The sequence below is a fragment of the Tiliqua scincoides genome, chromosome 2 (genome assembly GCF_035046505.1).
Source record: "Tiliqua scincoides isolate rTilSci1 chromosome 2, rTilSci1.hap2, whole genome shotgun sequence".
NCBI classification, from domain to species: domain Eukaryota; kingdom Metazoa; phylum Chordata; class Lepidosauria; order Squamata; family Scincidae; genus Tiliqua; species Tiliqua scincoides.
This window is the reverse complement of record NC_089822.1, coordinates 221,046,784-221,067,914: the sequence shown is the minus strand read 5'-3', so window position 1 is coordinate 221,067,914 and position 21,131 is coordinate 221,046,784. Positions and strand designations below refer to the sequence as shown.

Sequence of the window (21,131 nt, the reverse complement as noted above, 5' to 3'; positions counted from 1 at the left end):
GCAAGAGGCAAATGTCCCCAGCAGATGAAAATCTCCCAAGGGATACAGTGCACCAGCACCTCTGCATCACCAGGCAGAGATTTAGATAGGATCTGGTAGTCCATCTGAAATATGCAAAAGCTTAAATCAATCACGGCAATCGGAATCAAAAATCACACAAATAAAACGTGTTGAATTTTCCTGTTGTAGAAGCTGGTTTTCTCAGCATAGACTCTCCCTGGTCTTAGGTGTGCATGCAGGAAAATCTGAAACCAGAACTTCTTTTGCATTTGGAAAATAATGACACCTCCAACCCCAGCAGACTTCCCCCTCCATTGAGGACCAAGCCCTTACCTGTGAAGTGCTGGTGGCAGATGCAGGTGTAGCCCCCCTCCTTGCGGGTGCAGACCCCTCCGTTACGGCAGGGGTTGGAGTAGCAAAGATTAATCTCCATCTCGCAGTAGTCTCCCGTGAAGCCTTGAGGGCAGCGGCAGCGCAGGCCTGTGATGGGGTGGATGGGCCGGAAGAGGGTGGAGGGGGAGGCAATGAAAGGAGCCGAGCTGTCAAACTTGAGCACTGAGATGCACTTCATGTAGTTCTGGCATGGCTCCCGAAGGCAAACGTTGTCATCAAAGGGCAGCACCTCCAACATGGAGACGGAGGTCAGGGTCATGCGCTTCATGTACAGCTGCTCCTGAAGCTCCTCTGAGCTGAAAAAGTGACCACTGCGGGGTGCCATGGCCGAAAAACTGACATTAAGCACTTGGCCCCCAACATCAGTGTCATTCTGGATGTTGAAGATGAAAACATCCTCCTTGGGCGTGGCCAGCACAGTAGCCACCCCCTCCAGAAAGCTGACGAGAAGCGGAGAGAGGAAGCGCTCCTGCCACATGTTCTCCAGGCGCACTGTGATGCTGTTTGCCAACATATCCTCGGTGATGACAATGACCCGCAGGACACACTGAGCGGTCACGCTGTGAATCCCATCTGCAGAATGGACAGGGGAGATGTTAGAACAGGGGCTCCCAAATGCCATTTTAGCGAACCTCTACAAAGCAAGAGAACGAAATTGCAGCCTTACTCAATTGTCATGCGGATGCTGTTCATGTGATGCTGGGGGAGGGAGCATGCCCAATAAGACCTCTTACATCTGCCCACACATCCAGCATTTGTCTGCATGGACAAATTGTGCCTGGGGAGTTTCTCTTCCATGATCTGGATCTCAAATTGTCCAGTGTAAAAAAATACTGTATGTATGAGCGGTGGTTAGTGGGCACTCTGGCTGGGGCTTAGCGATGTCTCTTGGCCCTGCCAGCGTCTCACAGACAGTCTCCATGCACTGTTTCTCCTGCAGAGGGCTTACTTGTCTTCTACAACACAACTAAGGGACAGTTCAAGGCTATTTTTGGTGTGGTGAACTAATCCTTTGATAGCTTCAGTGTGACTCCAGGTTCCCAAGTCACCTGATACTCCTCCCAGTATACTTCCCACTGTTTAGGGACTCTTTTTAAGGATGTGGTCAGTAATGGTTTGGAGACTGCCTCCTAGTGGTGTAGTGGAAAGTTTTAAAGAGGAGGAGCTCACCATCACACCTCCCAAAGCACAGTGATACCTGCAGAAAAATGGCTTATTCAGTGACAAACAAAAATACCCTTGAAAAGTCCATCAGAATGTTTTCTTCGGCCATTTTTTCAGCCTTGAAATTTATTATACTTCATTGAAAGATCCAACTAATTTCTCTACAAACTCTTTGACTGGTGCAAACTTGCTTTGAAACACGTGTATAGGCATTGAAAAATGGAATTAAAAAACATTCAAAATAAATATAAAAGATATATCAGAGCTTAATGTTTGTTTACTCAAAAGTGAGTCCCCCTGTGTTCAAGAGGAATCATAGAAGTATTGAATTTTACTGGTCATCCAGTCCACCTGGATGGCTCAGCACAGATAACTACAGCATTCCTGACAGGTGACCATGCAGGTTGTAGCCTCTGCTTGAAAACCTCCATTGAGGGAGAACCCACAACTGTACGAAGCAGACTGTTCCACGGTAGGACAGTAGTTACAGTTAGGAAATTCTTCCTCATGTCTAGCCTAAACACACTACCCTGTAGTTTCAACCCATTTGTTCTAGCCACACCCTCAGGAACCAAAGAAAGTACTGTAAATCCTCCCCTCCTTCCATGTGACAATCCTTCAGATTCCTGAAGATGGCCACTAGAGTTACACCCAGATAAATCTACATAGGATTGTAGCTTTAATGTTACATGAGCTACACACTGTCTGTCTCTCAGGTAGCCCTCTGAAAATATGATGGCTTTAGATCAGGGGTGTCCAAACTTTTTGGCAGGAGGGCCACATCATCTCTCTGACACTGTGAGATAAAAAAAAGAATTAATTTATATTTCAAATTTGAATAAATTTACATAAATGAATATATTAGAGATGGAACTTATATGAATAAATGAAGGTCTTGCAGTAGCTCAAGGCCTATACAAGACCTTGCACAAAGCAAGGCTGGCCTTTCCTTCGCCGCTGTTGCTGCATCACAGACGTGAAAGCAAGCAGTGGGGGGAGTCCTTGTCCCACAGCTCAGGTGAGAAGTCAAACAATGCTGAGAAGTCCTGATGCTGAGAGCAGTGGTGTCAGGCCAGTGCGGGTTCCAGAAAGTCTCCAGAGGGCCACAGGCTCATCAGAGACTGGGGGCTCCCTGTGGGCCGGATTGGGAGTCCCCAAGGGCTGCAAGTGGCCCCCAGGCCGGGGTTTGGGCACCCCTGATTTGATAGATGTCACAGGCAAATTTCTCAGTTTGCCTCCTGCTGAGCCTGTTTTGTCTCAGCAAAGGTTCTTTGAAAAAAGTTTCAAAGGCAGCCCTGGAGTGCACCTGCTGTCACTGCTTCTGCTGCAGGAGAAATCGCAGAGCTCTGCTCTCCTCAGCTCCCTCTCAATCACACCCCTGCTGACTCACTAGGAAGTAAAATCCAGTCAGATGGAATTTACTACATACACTATATGTGGCTTGATTCTAAGTCAAATAAGCTGCTAGCTGCTAGTGCTGACTAGGGAAAAAATGGTTGGCAACCTTCAGTCTCGAAAGACTATGGTACAAGCCTACAGCACCTGGTATTCCCAGGCAGTATCCAAGTACTAACCAGGCCTGACCCTGCTTAGCTTCCGAAATTAGACAAGATCAGGCATGTGCAGGGGGAAAAAGAGAAGTCCAAATTAAAGGGGAGAGATCAGGATGGAGTCAAGCTTTGGTTTGCTTGAAATTCTCCCAAGAGAAAGTCCCCAAGGAACAAATGCCTATGGAAGTTGCCACATCTGACATGAAACCTTGCAACGTAATGAACTTTAAAAAAAAAAAAAAAGTGGCCATTTCCCACAATTCTTAACTGTAGGACAGATCATACAACATTTGCGGGCAGCAAACATACATCATGTAACAAGTGAGTGGGCTCAAGCTTCATAACTGGTCAAGTTGGCCTGATTGGGTGAAGATGGGCAGCCATGCCCCTGAATCAAATGCATTATAAAGAGTTATTAACCCTCCCTCTGTGTGTGTGTGTGTGTTCTCAGTTTGCTTCCTCTGAGAATATAATATATACAGAGAGAGAGAGAGAGAGAGAGAGAGAGAGAGAACAAGTGAGCAAGCAAGCTTAATTAGGCTTTAGGATGCCTTTGATTCAGTGGAATCAGCCAACATGATTAAACAACTTATCATGTATGTCATATATGATGACAACTTTATGGCTCTATTTTCAGGTGATGGTACGTTTGAAAGAACATCCACATGAAAAACTTTGAAGTTATCATAGTGGAGAAAATCCTAATTTTGAAGGAGTTTCTTTGGCATGGTTAGCTTGGATTTGTTTCACTTCAGACTATATCACAAAAATAATGGTTTGAATGGTTGAGAAGGATTCACAAAGGCCGTATCATCTCTCTTGAAGCAGCTTGTGCATCTTTGGCCCAAGCAAGACTCACACTATGAAAACCAAGCAGAGACTGAGGGCAGGGTTGGCCCATCCATGAGGCCAACTGAAGCGGTGGCCTCAGACAGTAGCTAGGGGTCGATAGCTGAATGGGACAAGCTCAAATAAACATAGATGTGGAAAGGGAGGGGATGTTTGTTTGTACCCATGTAAGCAAACTTGCCATGATATGAAACTAGCATTGGAGAGAGAAGAAGGCAATGATTAGCAAGCTGTTGCTATTAATTGCTTAGACATCCTAAGCTAGTCTCCAGAGACTCAGACCAGAGGCAAGAGCAGAACAATTCCAAGAACAATTCACCTTGTAAGACATCTTTCAACTGTAAGCTCTTCAGGGAGGGATGCATTTTTCCTATTCTCTGCAGGCAACTGGGGAAATTTACAACACTATAGAAATGTTTTATAATAACCATAAAGAACCACAGTCATCCACCATCCAACAGAACACTACGGATTTATTAGCTCACAGGACATTTGTCATTTGGTCTTGTACACACATGGCACTCAAGCTAATCGTGTTGGTTTCCTTGGGAAGATTGCCAGCTAGACCTCTCTTCTTGGGACAAAGTTCAAGCTGCACTGGAGCTATACAGTATACGCAAGCACATGTTTGAGGACGAGCATGGAAAACATGGGGATTTGCTATTCTCAGAATCCCGCTCTAGTTGCAAGGCAAGATAGTTATACAAAGGCCAGCCTTTCATCCCCCCCCCCCCCCAGAACTCTCAGAACAAAAAGCACAGACCATTGCTCACCTGGATTTGTGAATGAATTTGAACAGTACCAATCTAAAAGTCAGATACTGCTTAAGTCTCAGAGCAATCAACAAAGCAAATAGCCCGATGACCTACATTGAGCCATATCTGAATTAGCATCCACTGCAAAGTCATGTAGCATCCACATCACACCTCTGTTCCTTAATAATATGGTTTAGAATTACTTTCTAATATTGAGTTGATTCAATAAAATGCAATGAGTCGTTTTAACAAATGCTTTGCCATGTTTCAGCTGCATTTCAAGAAGCAATTTTGTAAACAGGAACTCTAATAAACACTTGACTGGCAAAAGGCACTTTTACTCTATTTAAAATTCTTTTTTTAAAAAGTTTTTAGTTATAAAGTGCTTATGGATAGCATAATATTCTCAGTCTTATGGCCCAATCTGATTCTTCTTCTGTGCTGGTGGAAGACATGTTCCACTACACGTACTGTTGCAGAAGTGCTGGAAAGCTCTTTGTGACAGCACTTCCAGCAGGTGTGCTAGCTGAAGGCTGGAGCCTTCCAGGTGGCACCAGCTGGCATAGGGAAGCCCACTAGACCTCTTAAGTCCAGTGCAGGGGTGAGGGAAGGGAAGGGAGCGCTGGTACAGGGTAAGGGTGGGTGGCGATGGGGCAGGGGTGGGTGGATTGGGCCTGGGAAGGGGCAGGATCGATGGCACCGGTGCATGCCATATCCTAATCCTCCTCTCAGGCCTGATCCCCATCTCAGATCAACGTGGTCCAGTTTGACCTGTTGTGGCTGCTGGGGCTTAACCTCTAGCAGCCAAGATTCCCCAGTGGGATGGGATGCTGCATAGTCTGCACCAGCACTGCTACATGGGAATTTAGTTAGGACTGGGCTGCCAGACACTTACTACTGCAAATCAAGTCAAAATGGTCCCCTTTTCTTTAGGGGTTTTTAAATATCACACATAGAAATTAAGAATGTTGGTACCTGGGGTCACCTTTTGATGTGAAAGACTACATCTGTTCATCTTACTGATCACCAATCCATGCACACTATACACTGACTGTACCTGCATTGAATAGTACCCAGATGCAAACTAATAATTATTGTACCTGAGTATACAGATGAACCTGGGGACAGTTTAATATGTGAAAGGCCAAAGGGAAGGCCAGTCCTGAATATCAACTCTAGCAATATGTGACCTCTGCAAAGTCTTTTCCTGGGTCAGCCTGCAGTGTCCTCCTCTGTGTCCCTAACCATCCATGACAGCAGAGGCTGCAAAAAGAAGAAGAAAAAGAAACCAAAACAAAACAGCCCCAGATGGCATGACTGTGATGGAATGGTCCCCTCCTGGAAAAGAGTTTTTGAAGAATAAGAAGTCAAGCCATTACGCTCCAGACCATATGTCTTGCCTCTCTTTGCGCTTTTATTTATACACATTTCATACCTTTTTTCCCTGCAGCTGAAAAATTGAAAGAAGTGGCTAGGGCTATTTATAATAGGAGCATGCGCTCCTCTCAGCTATAACAGAGCACCTCAGGATATCAGTGAGCCCAGGCCCTGCATCAACAGAACTCTGAACCAGTGGAAATACACTACTGTGTCCACAGTTCTAATGGCTTCCACCATTGCCAACAGGTAGGGACCTGTTTTGATTGCCAGTGCTAAGTATCACAGAGGGCTTGTTGAATTAGCACAGGTTAATTGGTGTGTGAGTGTACACATCCATACATACATTCCCCCCCCAGAATTCTGCACTGAAATGCAGTACAGCAGATGTAGACTGTAGCTCAGAGACCCTGACTGAAATGGTTGTGTAAGAGAACTTCCAAATCCCCCCCCCCTCCAGCAACGGCCTTCCTGCCACCTAGCAAAGCAGGGGTGGCTCCACAAGTGGGGCCTGGTGGAAGGAGCCACCCCTTGGCCAGCCCCAGGGCAGTGAGGGGCCACTGCTGCCACTGCCCCTAACACCACCCAGAAGGAGAGAGGGCCCATGGGAATGCTTATTGGGTGACTGTGTGGCTTGGAGTTGCTCAAGTATGGAGAACCTAGACGCATGGGGGCTGCCTGAAGTTTTGCAGCATGGAATGAAAGACTCATGCTCAAAGTCATTCTTCCTTAATGGAACACTGTATGGTGAGGTGATTAAAGTTTTTGGACTGGGGATATGTGCCATTTAGCACATTGGATATCAAGAATCTCTCTCTTCCCCCCCCCCCCCACTTCACAGGTTGCTGGGAGGAAAAAATGCCACAGCTACACCACTGTGGTAAGGTAGGCTTATGGCTTGGCCACATCACTTTTGGCAATTGCACAATAGTCTACTTGGAGCTGTGACTCTCTGGAAACTGTAGCTACTTCAAAAGGAGATGGCCACCATGCTTTCAGGAGCCCAGCAGTCACAGCATGTTCCATGAATCGCATTGGCATTGTGTTTCTGGGCACAGTTCAAAGTGCTGGTTATTACCCACAAAGTCCTCCATGCCTTGGGATCTGAATCCCTGAAGGATCGTCTCCTTTCATTTCAGCATGCTGCACCCTGCATTTGTCATAGGAGGCCCCATTTGGTGCCCCACCATCAACCGAAGTACAGTCGGTGGAAATGCAGTCCAGTTACAAGACTGGCTGAAGCACTTGTTCAGAATGGCAGGCTGGGGAAAGTGGAGATTGGCAGGGGGTGGGCATTTCCTTCTACTTTCCTATCTCCCCTACTTCTCTGGAAAATGTATAGATTGAGAGGAAGATGCTGGTCTTTCTGCCCATTTCAGATTGGGAAGGCTGTGGGGAAGGTGAATGAAGAAGAAAAAAAAGAGAAAGAAGGTAAAGTTGTGTGGTATCCAGAGGGGGAGGGTGCAAGGAAAGAGGTTCTGCTGAACGCCTTCCCATTCTTGGGTATAAAAGCTCAAAAGGCAATTAGAATGAGAGCCAGGGTGATGGTGTGGACCATGTGTAAGTCTGGTGGGCAGGGTAGGAAATCTGGGTTCAAATTCCCACTCAGCTAGGGATCTCTCTAGATGGCCTTGGGATAGAAGCAAATGGAAAATGAGTACAGGAATCCTATCAGCATTCTGGATGGTTACCTACTTACACCTACAGCAACAGCCTTAACACAGGCCAGGCACCATTAAAAAGGCAACCAGAAATTAAATGGGCAGACTCAATTCATCCTCACAATTTCCAAAATAATTGTGTGCGTTATCTATTCACCTGTAAAAAGCAAGGGGTTGTGCCTTTTTAATCTAGTTCATGGGCTCTTTTTTAAGCAACCAAAAAGTTCTTGGCACTCCAAGTTCTTCACTCAGGCTTCCTGAAGCTGGAAAATATCCAAGGATAAGATTCAAAGGTTTCACAAGGTGAACAGTTCCTAAGATGAAATTAACATCCCTCACTACATCTTGCCAAAATCATTTTTTGATGCTCCACTCCCGCAGCATATGAAGAACAGATGCTTTAGAAGGCTTGCCACGCCAACAACAGTCAGCTTATCATTTCGCTAGCAAACAGGCACAGTGGAGTCCAATAAGTGCTCTGTAATATCTTCGTCTAAATTAAGCCTAAAATGAATATTAGAGTCTTGTAGACGCCACAGTATTACAAGCCAGTGATTGGAATTAATAGAAAGAGCAGGTCTTCTAGGCAGAACAGTCTTAGATAATCTAAACTCACAGCTGCTCCAATGTAAGAACATTATAGACCACTATGGTAGAACTTGGCTCAGCTCTTGTGATCGAAATAAATGTGTGCTTCCCAGTTTTCACTGCCTCCATTTCTCTCCCTGTTGTTGAATTTTAGATTGTCAGCTTCTTGGGACAGGTCATATCCTCTTGCACTTTGTAATATGCCATCTCTCTTTCTCTGTAAGTATGTGTGTAATATCCCATCTCTCTTTCTCTGTAAGTAAGCCATCTCTCTCTCTCTCTCTTTCTCTCTCTCAAACACACAATTGGAAATCATGAAGATACATTGAGTCTGCCCATTTAATTCATATAACAATAATCAGTGAGTAGGACTAGTGAGCTGACTGCAGATATAGGTGCTCCTGAAGAATAATCAGATAGGGGAGTAACAAACAGCTGGGGACACTGTCTTCCTTCCTTCCTTACATGGTGCACTTCCATAGATTCTTCTTGAGTATTTATATCTCTATAGAACCCCCAGGAGGTTGTAAGCCGCAGACAGGGCCCTGTTCATTTTATTATCATGCTGAGCTTAGTTATTTTAGACACTTTTAAAAAGAATCCATGATGATGCGTGACAGACCTGGTGTCTGGAAAAGTGCTAATAGAGGACCTGAGAGATTCTTGAGCAAGCAATACTAAGGCATACTGGGGGTGAAGCTCGGCAATGAGGTGGCTCACAATGAAACCCAGGGCTCTGTCACCTGTGTCTGATTCTCAGTAGACTTGTGACAGCAACAGCCGGGGGTCATGAGCTGTTAACACTGTGCAGAGGGAGGCATCATATTCCAGGGACGGTACAGCAGGCTGCTCTTTTCGGCTCTCTTCTCTGTGGATGAGCTGCCAACTCTCCAGAATGCCAGATAATTGCATTCTGGGTCTCCTGCAGTGCGGACACAACCTTAGACTTCAAGACAGAGCACACAACAAATGGGCACATGCAGGTTAACACTTCGCTTGTCATGCTGGACAGCAGCATTCTGATGATGATGGTCTCACTGCAGTTGCCAGGGAGGTTAATCTTGGGAAATTTCAGGTTATTGCTCGAATGGAGAATGCTCCAGCTTGGAAAGGGCAACAAAACTCAACACAAGAGCAACCTGCATTTCATATTAGCTGTGAAGGACTGATCATTTTGCACATAAGCAGCACTTTAGAATTCAGTGCTCAAAGCAGTTCACAGGCATCATCCCAGTAATCCTCCTAGTATGGCAGGTTAGTCTTGGATGGAGAGTTGATTAGGACTGTCACCTGATTAAACAAACCTTCATCCATTTATCACATGAGTGTCACTTGATTCATCAATTTTGCAGAAATCTGCATGAAGTTACAATGATCATTTTGAAGGAAAACAACGTATGCTGTTTTTAAGTGGTTAAGAACATAAGAATAGCCCCACTGGATCAGGCCATCGGCCCATCCAGTCCAGCTTCCTGTATCTCACAGCGGCCCACCAAATGCCCCAGGGAGCACACCAGATAACAAGAGACCTCATCCTGGTGCCCTCCCTTGCATCTGACATAGCCCATTTCTAAAATCAGGAGGTGGCACATACACATCATGGCTTGTAACCCGTAATGGATTTTTCCCCCAGAAACTTGTCCAATCCCCTTTTAAAGGCGTCCAGGCCAGATGCCATCACCACATCCTGTGGCAAGGAGTTCCACAGACCAACCACATGCTGGGTAAAGAAATATTTTCTTTTTTCTGTCCTAACTCTCCCAACACTCAATTTTAGTGGATGTCCCCTGGTTCTGGTGTTATGTGAGAGTGTAAAGAGCATCTCTCCATCCACTTTATCCTTCCCATGCACAATTGTGTATATACATGTCTATGTACTATGTCTATGTGTCTATGGTTGTGTATATACCTGACTCAGCAGTGTTCAGTGCAGGGTGGGGTGGTGCAGGATACCTTTCCACTTCTCTACCCGCAAACCTAAAACCATTTGACTTCATTTCAGCTGCTTGGAACAGAGCCAGGTTCAATTCTCCACTTTCTTTTTCCTCCCACTCTCGACAAGCTCCATGTCACAGCAGCAGGCAGTAGAAGGGTATGACTACCCCCTGCAGCTTTAATGGCTGGATGGTTGGCTGGACGGATGGACGGACATTTAATTGGGGATGCAATTTTAGCTAATTCCAAATGTTCTGAATTGATTAGAAGTTGTAACTCGAGAATGTATTTGTCCAGGCTGCCACTCATAATGAAAACCTAAAAACTGGTCAGTAATTCCCTTGATTTCCCTTGATTATTCCCTTGTTATTCCCTTGATTTATTACAATGACACCCCACCTTTCTTCCATCACAGAACTCACAGTGACACACATGAGGATCCCAGCAACCTCCCACCAGAACTAGACGGGTTCATCTTCAGCAAAGCAGTGGCTGCTGCATAGCATACCCTCAGGCAACGTACAGATGAGAGATTGATGCTGAGGACGGGTGGTTTGCCTAGGGCTGGGGTCGGCAACCTGCCATTCTGGAGCCGCAAGCGGCTCTTTGAGCCTTCGGCTGCGGCTCTGTGCGGGGCCAACCCGTCCCGGGGGAGGGGCTCGCCCCTCCCGCGACGCAGCCGCTGCTCACCAGCCCGAGCATACGGGCTGCGGTTGCACCCCATAGGAAAGGGTGCGAACGGCTGGCGGAGCAGCTCCTCCGCTGAGAGCAAGCCCCCACCGCCGCACGTTCCCGAGCCACAGCCTGAGCACACGGGCTGCAGCTGCGCCCCATTGGAGAGGGCGCAAACGACTGGCGGAGCGAGCCCCCGCCCCCGCCGCCGCACGTTCCCTCCTGCCGGAGCCGCAGCCCGAGCCTGTGCGTGTCTCCTCAGAAGTAAGTCCCATTGAACACCCTGATGATCCCCCCTTCCCACAAGCAGCCCTCACCCCAGGGATCCAAGGCAAAAGCAAGCAATTGAATGCAGCTGCTCTCTCCTCCTCCCAAGCTCAGAGCACAATCCTGTGCATGTCTCCTCAGAAGTAAGTCCCATTGTGCTTGCTCCCAGGAAAGTGTGCACAGGATTACAGCCTTCAAACTCCCCATTCAGCACCCCCCTCACTCACTCACACTCTCACTGCTCCATTTCCTTCACTTGGAAACTTGAAAGGGGTTTGGAGACCCCTGCACCAGATGGTATTCTGTATATGTTTGTATACTGTATGTGTAACATACTGTATATGTAGCACCAAAGCATATTTCATGGTTGTGAAGTAATCACTGTTAGTATGCCTTTTATTTTATGCAGTTTTGAACTCTTAGCTTGTTTGTTCAGGAGCACTTTTGTGAACAGTGTTAAGTAGTACTAAGTGGTCTTGTTCAGAGGTAGTATTGTGTGGAAAGGCATTTACAGAAGTACAGAAGTAAATGACAGTAAAGAATGACAGTATCCTTCACAAGCAGTTCACCTGTGCACAATCTAAAACTGTTGTTCTCCAACTGTGGGTCTGGACCTGATTTTTAGTGGGACCTCTAAGAGGGGAGCGTATTATATAACTGGGACCTATAAGAGGGGAGCGCAAACTATATATGCAGTGTTATCTTCATTTTAGATGTCAAAAGGGTTTTGTGGCTCCCGAGGTTTGCTTTTTTCCGGAAAACGGGTCCAAATGGCTCTTTGCCTGTCTAAGGTTGCGGACCCCTGGCCTAGGGGCACATAGGGAGTACATGGGTGAGAGGAGATTTGAGCAGGGGAATGTTTGCAGATGATGGTGTTCACCAGTGCATCACACTGTCCAACTTTTCCTTCCATCAATTCTGGCAGATGCTGTAAGTGATTGCCCACATTCTGCCATCACACCTTAGAATCAGAGACATGAAGGCTGATGGGGATAGAGGTCTTCTAAGCCAGCACCCATCACTGAAATGCCACACCACTACAGCATCACCCCACTCTTTAAACTATAATTGCTTATAATGACTGTTTAGTCATTTTTTGTATTATTTTTTAACAAAATCTGTCCTGTTAGCTGTCTGAATTATGTTTAATAGAAAGGTGAAATACAATCCTGAAGCAAGCAAACTAATTGAACTACAGCCGAACATGCTTTTTTATAATTAAAAAAAACAACAACCTGAAAAGTTGCTTTGGGAGGAAACAACAAGAGAGTGCTTAACTCATTTCTGCCCCACCCACAGGTGTACACATTTGGTCTCTGTTGCATATATGCAACCTTGGGTAGAAATGACTTAAACCTATTTCTTGCCAGGTATTTCTGCCCTACAGATCAATCCTCCCTCCCCCCCCCCCGTGGGGTTTCCAGTGTGTGCTTGCCCTTCACAAGGCTCTGGGCATGTCCCAGGATTATCACTGTAGGGGATTCAGCACCAGTGCTTGTGTAAACCAGCATAATCTGTCATGATCACAGGGCCTGTGAAAGAGGGAAGCAGAAAGAACCTATGACAGATACTGCGGGGCAAAGCAGGCTTGATAGACCGGCCTACTTCTGGGTCTTGGCCAGACCTCCAAAGCATAGCACACTTCCTGCTAAACTGGGAACTGTCTATCAAGAAACATGGCTGTAAACAAAGGTGTCCCCTGCTCTTGAACCCAGAGCATCAAGGTCTGTCCACAGAGCATGCTGCCAGTGTCCAACCCAGGTCTGACTGTCTCCTTCTCTGTTTGCAGCCACTGTGCCCAGACAGGAGCCAATTTATTTCCCCCAGCTTTGTTTGATGTGTGTAGCTCACAAGGATTTAATGACTAAAATAGCTCTCCCTCTTTTTGTTGCTGTTGTCCTTTAAAGGGTAATATTTTCCTTGGCAACCCTGAAAAATTCCAGAGGAAGCCTCAGGTGCTTGCACCAGCCACCCTGGAGCTTTGGAGATAAGACAAAACATGGCTGAGAGAGAGAATAAAGAAGCAAACAGAGGCACGTGGCAGAAGCTAATCTCCTGGAAGGTGGAGTGAGGGGGTGCAAGGGGTGAGGGAGGGAGGCAAGGGAAGTGCTTTCTCTCAGATACCGTCCCCTTTAAATACCATATGGAACTAAGAAATTCCTGTCTGCATCCTAATGCCTTGGAGATAGAAGCTCACTCTGCTGAGGAAGGGAGTTCATGATCAGGAGACTACAGAGTATGAGAAAAGGGTGGCGAAAGTACTAGTCTTCTGGGTTTGTTTGTTTTTTACAGGTCTCCATTTGTGCCAATGCTTCAGTGGCAGCATCTATATATTAACTCTGCTAATTCTTTCTGTTCTACTTCCCACCATCCCCCTCCTAGGACCCAAAAAGGTGAAGCCCAATGCCCACGGAGCTTTCCTCTCAAACCTGCAACCCTCCTTCCAACTCTCATTTTTCTATCTATATTGTTTTGGGGATATTTTTCAATCTCAACCTCCTCCCCTAGTAACATTCCAGTATCTGTCTCAGCAGACTTGATAGGTCAACCTTGGTCATTGGATTCTGCTTTTCTATGTGCTGAGTCCTTTGTTCCATTAATGGTGCAGCATGCCTCGTGGTTCGTTTTCCTCTTCTTCCCCTGAGTGCATGTGGCATGTTTGGATTTGATAGGCAGCCCAATCCTATCTACCCACCCCCCCCCACCAATGTAGCCAGGCCACCAGAACATGTGCTGTATCCTTGCAGTGGCGGCCCAGCCACACAAAATGGTGTCACCTTTTGTGACAGCCATAAATGACCTTGTGCTGCCAGATTCCACCAGCAAAAGGCCCAGGCCCACGTCTTTCTTTTATCTATCTATCTATCTACCTACCTACCTATCTAATCTATCTATCTATCTGAAGGATGGGCAAGAGTTCAGAGTCTTTAGGCTCTCTGTGGTACAATGCCTCTTAAGCAAACCAACAATACCATTGGATAAATCAACCTTTGCCTGAACCCCCTTCTTTTACAAAGGGGATGCAGCCTTCGTTAACAGTGTTGTGCAGCAGGGAATAAGCTCCCTGCTGTGAATAATTTTTGATTGAATTACCAGGTTTAAGATGGTCAATCTTCTCAACCTTTCTCCAAATTATAGAGGGCCAGGCTACAGCGTGCAGTTAGTTAAACCAGCTAACTCTGGTTTAGTCCCTCCCTTTTCCCTGCTGCTCATCCCAAACTCCTTTTTCTCTCTCCCAAATCATCTTGCCCCTGGATAATCCCCCTCCTGTCTTGTCCTTCTGTGCGCATTCCTTCCACTCCTCCATTTTTTATCTCCATGTTCCTGCCCCTCCAACACCTGGATTTTCCCCTCCCCTTTCCTACTTACATTAAGCATGTTTGTATGTGTGCATATAAGTTACAACAGCTTCACATTTCATTATTTTACCCCATTTTGCCTATGATTCCCTCTCATCGCACAATTATTCCCTTAATAAATAGTACTGCATGTGAGATTATACCCAAGTCTTTTATTCTCTCATTTCTTTAGTGGCCAACAGCTCAAAAACCTGGTAGGCACACATGTTCAGATACATGTGTATGAGCACACAAATGCATCACTAAGGATGACTAGCAAAATTCAGTTATTACAACAGCTGCACCCCTGTCTGGATAACAAGGACCTTACTACTGTATCACAGGCCCCGAGAGCTGGTTCATTACTGTAATGCTATCTGAATGGGGCTGTACTTGAAGTAAATGCAAATTCATCACATGGAATGTGGCAGCACAGCCTTCACCTGGGGCTATTCAGAAGCTGCTACACCAATTCTGTGAGAACTCCACCAGTTCAAGTCTGGTTCAGGCTAAATCCAGGCTAGTATTTTAGCAGTCTGAATAGACTGGGTCTATTATATGGACCTGGGGATATTTCCTCCTGTATAACCCTCCCCCATGAGTTGAGACCAAGTACAGCTACAGACGCTTCCACCACCCACAGAAGCAAAGTAACATCTACTGGAAAGAGTCACTTTGGTGGTGGCCTCCAATTTATGGCATTCCTTCTTGTGGCTAGATCTGTGCCACTGGCCTCTTTAAGACAGCAATAAACACACACTTGCTAGCCTGTGCTGTGAAAACTCACAAACCATTTCACCAGACCTTTGAGCTCTGGGTTTTAATCTCTTGGATTTTTATGAATTATAGCAGTGGTTATTTGTATTGCCACAATTATTTTATTATTGCATCAATTTATATTGAATGATCATGTAATGTGCTTATTTTTCATTGCAGTTAGCCAATCTGAGGATATCAATGGATGATGAAGATGACTGACAAAGAAGTAGATGATTATCTATTAGGAGATAAAAATCCCATCTGAATGGGAAAGCCAGGAACTTGAACTATTGATATCAAATGATGGGGACCAGAACACTCCACAAATCAGTGCAGAGGCTCCATCTGTAGGTTATCATCGCTACCATGAGCCAGCCCCTGAGTGCATTTGCAGCCCCTTCCTGTCCCATCCCTCTGCAGGGAAGAGCCTGGAACCTGGACTATGTATCAGCTGCCAGGCACCAGAAGACTCTGCCAGGAACACTTGCACATTTCCATATTATAATTGTCCTTATGTGTGCATCTTAACTGTAAGTCACTTTGGGAGCAAATACCAGCTGAAAAGCAAGAAATACATATACTATGACACAAACACATTTCAGTGAGCAAAAAATTAATTTAGTTATTTGGTTGAATAACTCCAACAGCCGATATACTGGACATCCCAGCATCATTTTGCTCTTGAATGGGAAGGACAAGGTGCACTGGAGACTTTGTTGCACCCAGACTGTCTATCTCTTTTTGTCAGCTTTCTTCCCAGAGATTACTTGGTCTACACTTTAAGGCTGGATTTGTCCCCTTACAGCTTCATCTCAAGCAAATACCCTGTTTCCCCAAACATAAGACCTACCCTAAAAATAAGACCTAGTGTGTTTTTTGAGAATTGCTGATATATAAGACCTACCCCAAAAATAAGACCTAGTTATGATCAGGGCCAGGAGGGAGGACGGGGGTCCCCAGGTGGGGCAGGTGGACAACGTGACCTGAACGCTGCACTCCCGCATGACAACTAGAAAACGCCTGCTATGCTGCCTTGGGCAGAGGACACTAAGGAGCTGAGGCAGGAAGCAGCAAGCAAAGCAACCCTGCCTACTGGGCTCCAAGGCTCTCCACACTTTCCAGGGAGTAAGTCCCATTAACTATAAAGGGACTGACTTCTGAGTAGACAGGCAGGCATCCTCCTGGGTGCTGAGGGGATATTTTTGTATGGTATATTTTTTTACATGAATGACTGTGGATTGTTGGACATTAAAAAAATAAGGCCTATCCCAAAAATAAGACCTAGTATGTTTCTTTGAGCCAAAAAAAAATATAAGACAGTGTCTTATATGGAAACATGGTAACTGAAAGCAAAACCAGTAACAATCAGGACCAAGGAGAGAGAGGGCAGGGGGGAAAAATCCCTGGGGGCTTCCAGGAGGTTTGGGCCATAAAAAAAACAAACTATATAGTGCGAAACAAATTTAGGAAGGTGGTGGCAATCAGGCATCTTGCCCTAGGCCCAATGCTAGCTCCCAGCGGCCCTGGCAACGATACACAGGAGTGACCCCGTCTGCCACATTTAACAAATCTCTGGAGCCATTTGACAGTCAAAATGTAGATATTTGCCCCTTATATAAGCATTATGAGGATCCCTTCCCCCACAATGGCCAGCTTACAGATACACAGGAAGACAGTTTTCTATGTATCTATGTAGCCCCAAACACTTGAAGCAGTGCCTAGCTCGACCTTGTAGCCCATACTGCCTTCAGGAATTACAGAGGGGCTTACATGGGCCTCCCAAACCAGGCAGTGACCATGCTGAGACCTACTCAACTTGAACAATGAACAGCATAATGCGCCTTCAAACTATTCTCTGGGGATGAACAGCTCATGTACGCCATCAAGAGAGATATTCAACCAAAAGAAGCCCCCAAAGCAGGTGCGAGTCTACTTCCCTCTTTCACTATGACATTCAAAGCCCTTTATATTTATCAGTCCTGAAGAACAAAGAAATGGATTGGCCCCCTCTTCCCTGGTCTCACTCTGCATCTCACCCATTGCCCCTCCATTCTCACCCCTGACCCCATCTATGGTCTTTCTGTAGCGCGACTGTCCCAAGGGCCTGGCCCCTTTCTCCTCTTCCAGCCCTGCCCCTTCTTCTAGTTGCTGTTCCTGACATTTGCTGGGGATGTGGAGAGGTGGGCTGCCTGCCCACAACTATGACAAGCAGTGCCTTATCGATACCAAACATTGATTTGCCCCAGGAGGTCACAAGACCTGCCAAGAGCCACGACGGTAGCAGCTGCTGCCCAGAAACTGCTCCCGGTGATGTGTCTGAATAAGGAAGGCCTACAGCCGGAAGGCTAGGTCTGTCATTCAGTGAAACAGCATACACATCGCTTTGCATGTGGGAACTCCAATTTTCAGACCCTGAAGGCCTTTGGAGAGCTGGGCTGGGAAAATCACCTACACAGCACCCTGTATAGCTGCCCTCAAAGTGGTGAGCAGAAAGTACTAGTTAGACTACTATTAGTCTTACACAGAATCTCCTTATGCCAATACTTCTGATGCAGTGCAAGATGCCCTCCCTCTATAAGGCATTTTATTAACCATTTTGGACAGTAAGCTACAGAACAGAGGCTGGCATACTAGGAGAAGGCAAAGTGAAACAGCCCCTCTCATACAGTGAATTTTGGATGCAACAAATATCAGTAGAGTAGAGCCAAAGAGGAGAAGCATCTGACCCACGAGACACAATCCACTGGGAAGTGATAAAAGCCTCATTGAAAAGAACAAGAGCTACAAAAAAATGTAAAGGGTGATGTCCATTAGAGATTATGATCATTTATCAGGTGTTAACTTGCCACAGTATTCACTCAACTGTCTCATAAACTATGGTTGCTTCTACACTTGAGTCCCTTAGCGCTTTTGAGGAATTGCACAAAAGTTCCACAATCAGTTGGAAGAGAACCTAAAATCATGTCTCCATGTCAGGGTGCCCTCCTCTCCACCAGACCCAGTCTTACCTTAGGGGACTAAGGAGACACAAGGGGAAGGCAGCTTGGCCAAGCAAGAGGGAGAGTCACCCAGCGCAGGCAAGTCTACCCGACAACCTCCCACATCCCCAGCTCATGGAGAGAGACCTGCTGACAGAGCACCTCTCCCTGACTGGAGCACCTGCTGTCAGGGAGAAGGTGGGAGGCCAGAAGGACCTGACCCAGTAAGAGGTCAGGGAGGAGGGAGAGACAAAGAAGGCAACACCAGGAAGAGGGGGGGGTGTTCCTTTTATGCCTTCCCCAGTAAGGAAGGGGTGGGGCTGGAGGAGGAAGCAGCCTATCTAACTACAGGAGGCCCATGCTGAGGGCAGAAAGCCAGAACTGGAGAGACAGGAGGCTGTGTCTCCAACAGTGCCTGCCTAGGACTCTGTCTAAAGGGCTATGCCAGGGAGGAGGACCAGGGTGACTTAACCCCCTCCCCCTGAGGCCTCCTGAAGGGCCCCAAATAGGGACCATCCCCAAGTAGAAGCTGCCTTCTCCAGCTCACCAGACACCCCTACACTCCACTTAATATAGTAGCACATTCCTCTAACAGTTCTACAATGCTCATTTCCATGGGCAAGATCCTAAATTAATTGTCCCACTCAGCACATTTTTTTAAAATAAAGTTTAAGTTGAAAAATTAATTTAAAAATTTGGGGAAAAGCATATTATTTAGCAAAGGTTCTCCCCCAACTGGCCCCTTTAATTGACTATTTCCTGGTTCCTTGTCACTATGCATTATCCCATAATTAGCCATTTCTCAGTAGCTCCTAGCCATGACTGGCCCTTTAGTTTTTGGTTTCCTGTCTGCAGCTGAGCAATCCAACCATCTGTTTGTTGATTTCCAGGATTTATATTTTTATGATTGCAATTGCACTATTCTAGTAATGACAAATAAAATAAAATAAATGAACAAGCAAACAGTGGAATTGCTTGGGCTGCAAATAGAAACAGCTAGGAAAGGGCCATTGTGCCTGGAATCTACTGTGAAAATCACTAATAAAAATGCCAGTGGCTGGGAGACCCTTCAGTAGTCTTCACCACTTTGCAGTGCACTAGGTGACCATACAGGTGTAGTTGAATAAAAATAGCTGGAAATGAGGTCTTTAAAAAGACAGGAGGACAACAGGGGGGAAAAACTGGATTGCAGTTTAGCAGTGATGCCATCTGGACTTCCCATAATAACTGAGTGAGTGAATGAATGAATGATGTCCATTGGGGGGGGGGGAACATAACTGGAGTGGAAGCCACCATCTATATTGTTGTGTTTGTAATACCTTGTGAGGTGTTAAGAACATAAGAACAGCCCCACTGGATCAGGCCTTAGGCCCATCTAATCCAGCTTCTGTAATGGAAGATCAGAAGATCATCAGGTGGATGATGTGGTGTTGACAGCGATTCCCTGTTTTGACAGCTGTTTGACAGCTCTGGGAAGGGCAGGGCTGGCTCCACAGCTGTAATCAATCAAGGCCAATGGAGACCTGGATGGACACCTGAGCTTCATTGGACCTTGATGGGACTTTGAATGGACATGGACTGCAGGGATGGCTCACCTGAGCCTAATTTGGAGCTAATGAGGTAGCTCACAGCTGAGCTGCATTTGGATCATGAGACATCCAAGGATAAAAGGTAGCTTTGGGAGGAGACAGAGCTACCCTGACCCAGAGCGAGGAGCAGGATGCCGACCAAAGGGAGCACCCTGACCCAGAACCAAGAGCAGGATGCTGACCCAGAGAGAGGAAGCCAGAGGGACCCACACTGGGAAAAGGGGACTGCCAGGACCCTGCTGGAGGAGACACTCTGCTGGAGAGAACACTGCTGGAAAGGAGGACCTCTACTGCAGAAGATTAGACTGGGAATACTGGCCTGGGAAGACTGGACTGTGCTTTGGAGACTGGATTGGACTTCAACTGGAGGCTTCAGACCTCTACTCACTAAGTTAAGTGGAGTTCTGGGGAGGGAAAGCCTTTGGGCAAGAGGACTTGCAGGGAGAGTATGTGTTTGTAGCAATAAATTCTTGTTAATTGCTATAGATAAGAAGTTTGGTGTTTATTCCTTTGCACACCACAGCTGTGCTTCTTGGAAAAGGGGGGTGTTAATTAGCCAAAAAGCAGGCATTAGAAGGCAGTTGAGATATTTGGCAGAACAGCTTCCTGTACCTCACAGCAGCCCACCAAATGCCCCAGGGAAAGTTGGGTATTGGTTTGCTATGCATCCACACATAAACCTTTGGCTATGGGGTGTGATGACTTCTCCTTACTAGTTAGCCTTCCACAAAGCCCTATTCACTTGTCCACTGAATGTGTGAGGTGCTTCTCCCAGATGTATTTCATAGTCCTGCTCCTTCCAATGATGCACACGCACCCCTCTGCCCTCAGTGCATTCAACATTTGTCTGCAAAGACAAGCACTGATTGCCGCCCTGGAACATTCAAGATAAGCTCCTCACACATCCATGGCAGACTAACCAGTGACCACATGGGCTATTATGGTCTGATTGTATATATCCCCCCAAAGTCCTGCATTCAGGTGCCTTAGCAGCAATGTGAGTATCATCAAGAACCACAGCTCTCAGACAGGGTGGTCTATTCAATACAATATACACTCATCATGGGGTCCATATTTCATGTCTGTGCAATGTCATGAATAACACTTGCTGAGCAACCCTAACTCAGGCCTCTTGCCTCGATTCACAATCTGTTCTACATGAAAAGGAAGCAGATGGTTAAGAGAATGACCCTTCCCCCTCCCCACCTTTCAATCTACACACAAAGAAAGCCCAAAGCAGGCTGGAAGCATCAACC

The 21,131-nt window shown here is 46.3% G+C and overlaps 1 protein-coding gene across 1 annotated transcript in view; it reads right to left on the bottom strand.

Moving 5' to 3' along the window:
• Positions 1-21,131, bottom strand: part of CELSR3 (cadherin EGF LAG seven-pass G-type receptor 3) — a 96,191-nt gene that overhangs the window by 63,108 nt on the left and 11,952 nt on the right. Inside the window, exon 2 of the mRNA XM_066612974.1 lies at positions 334-966. Within this exon, the coding sequence (XP_066469071.1) occupies positions 334-966 (633 nt within the window). The remainder of the gene's footprint in view (positions 1-333; positions 967-21,131) is intronic.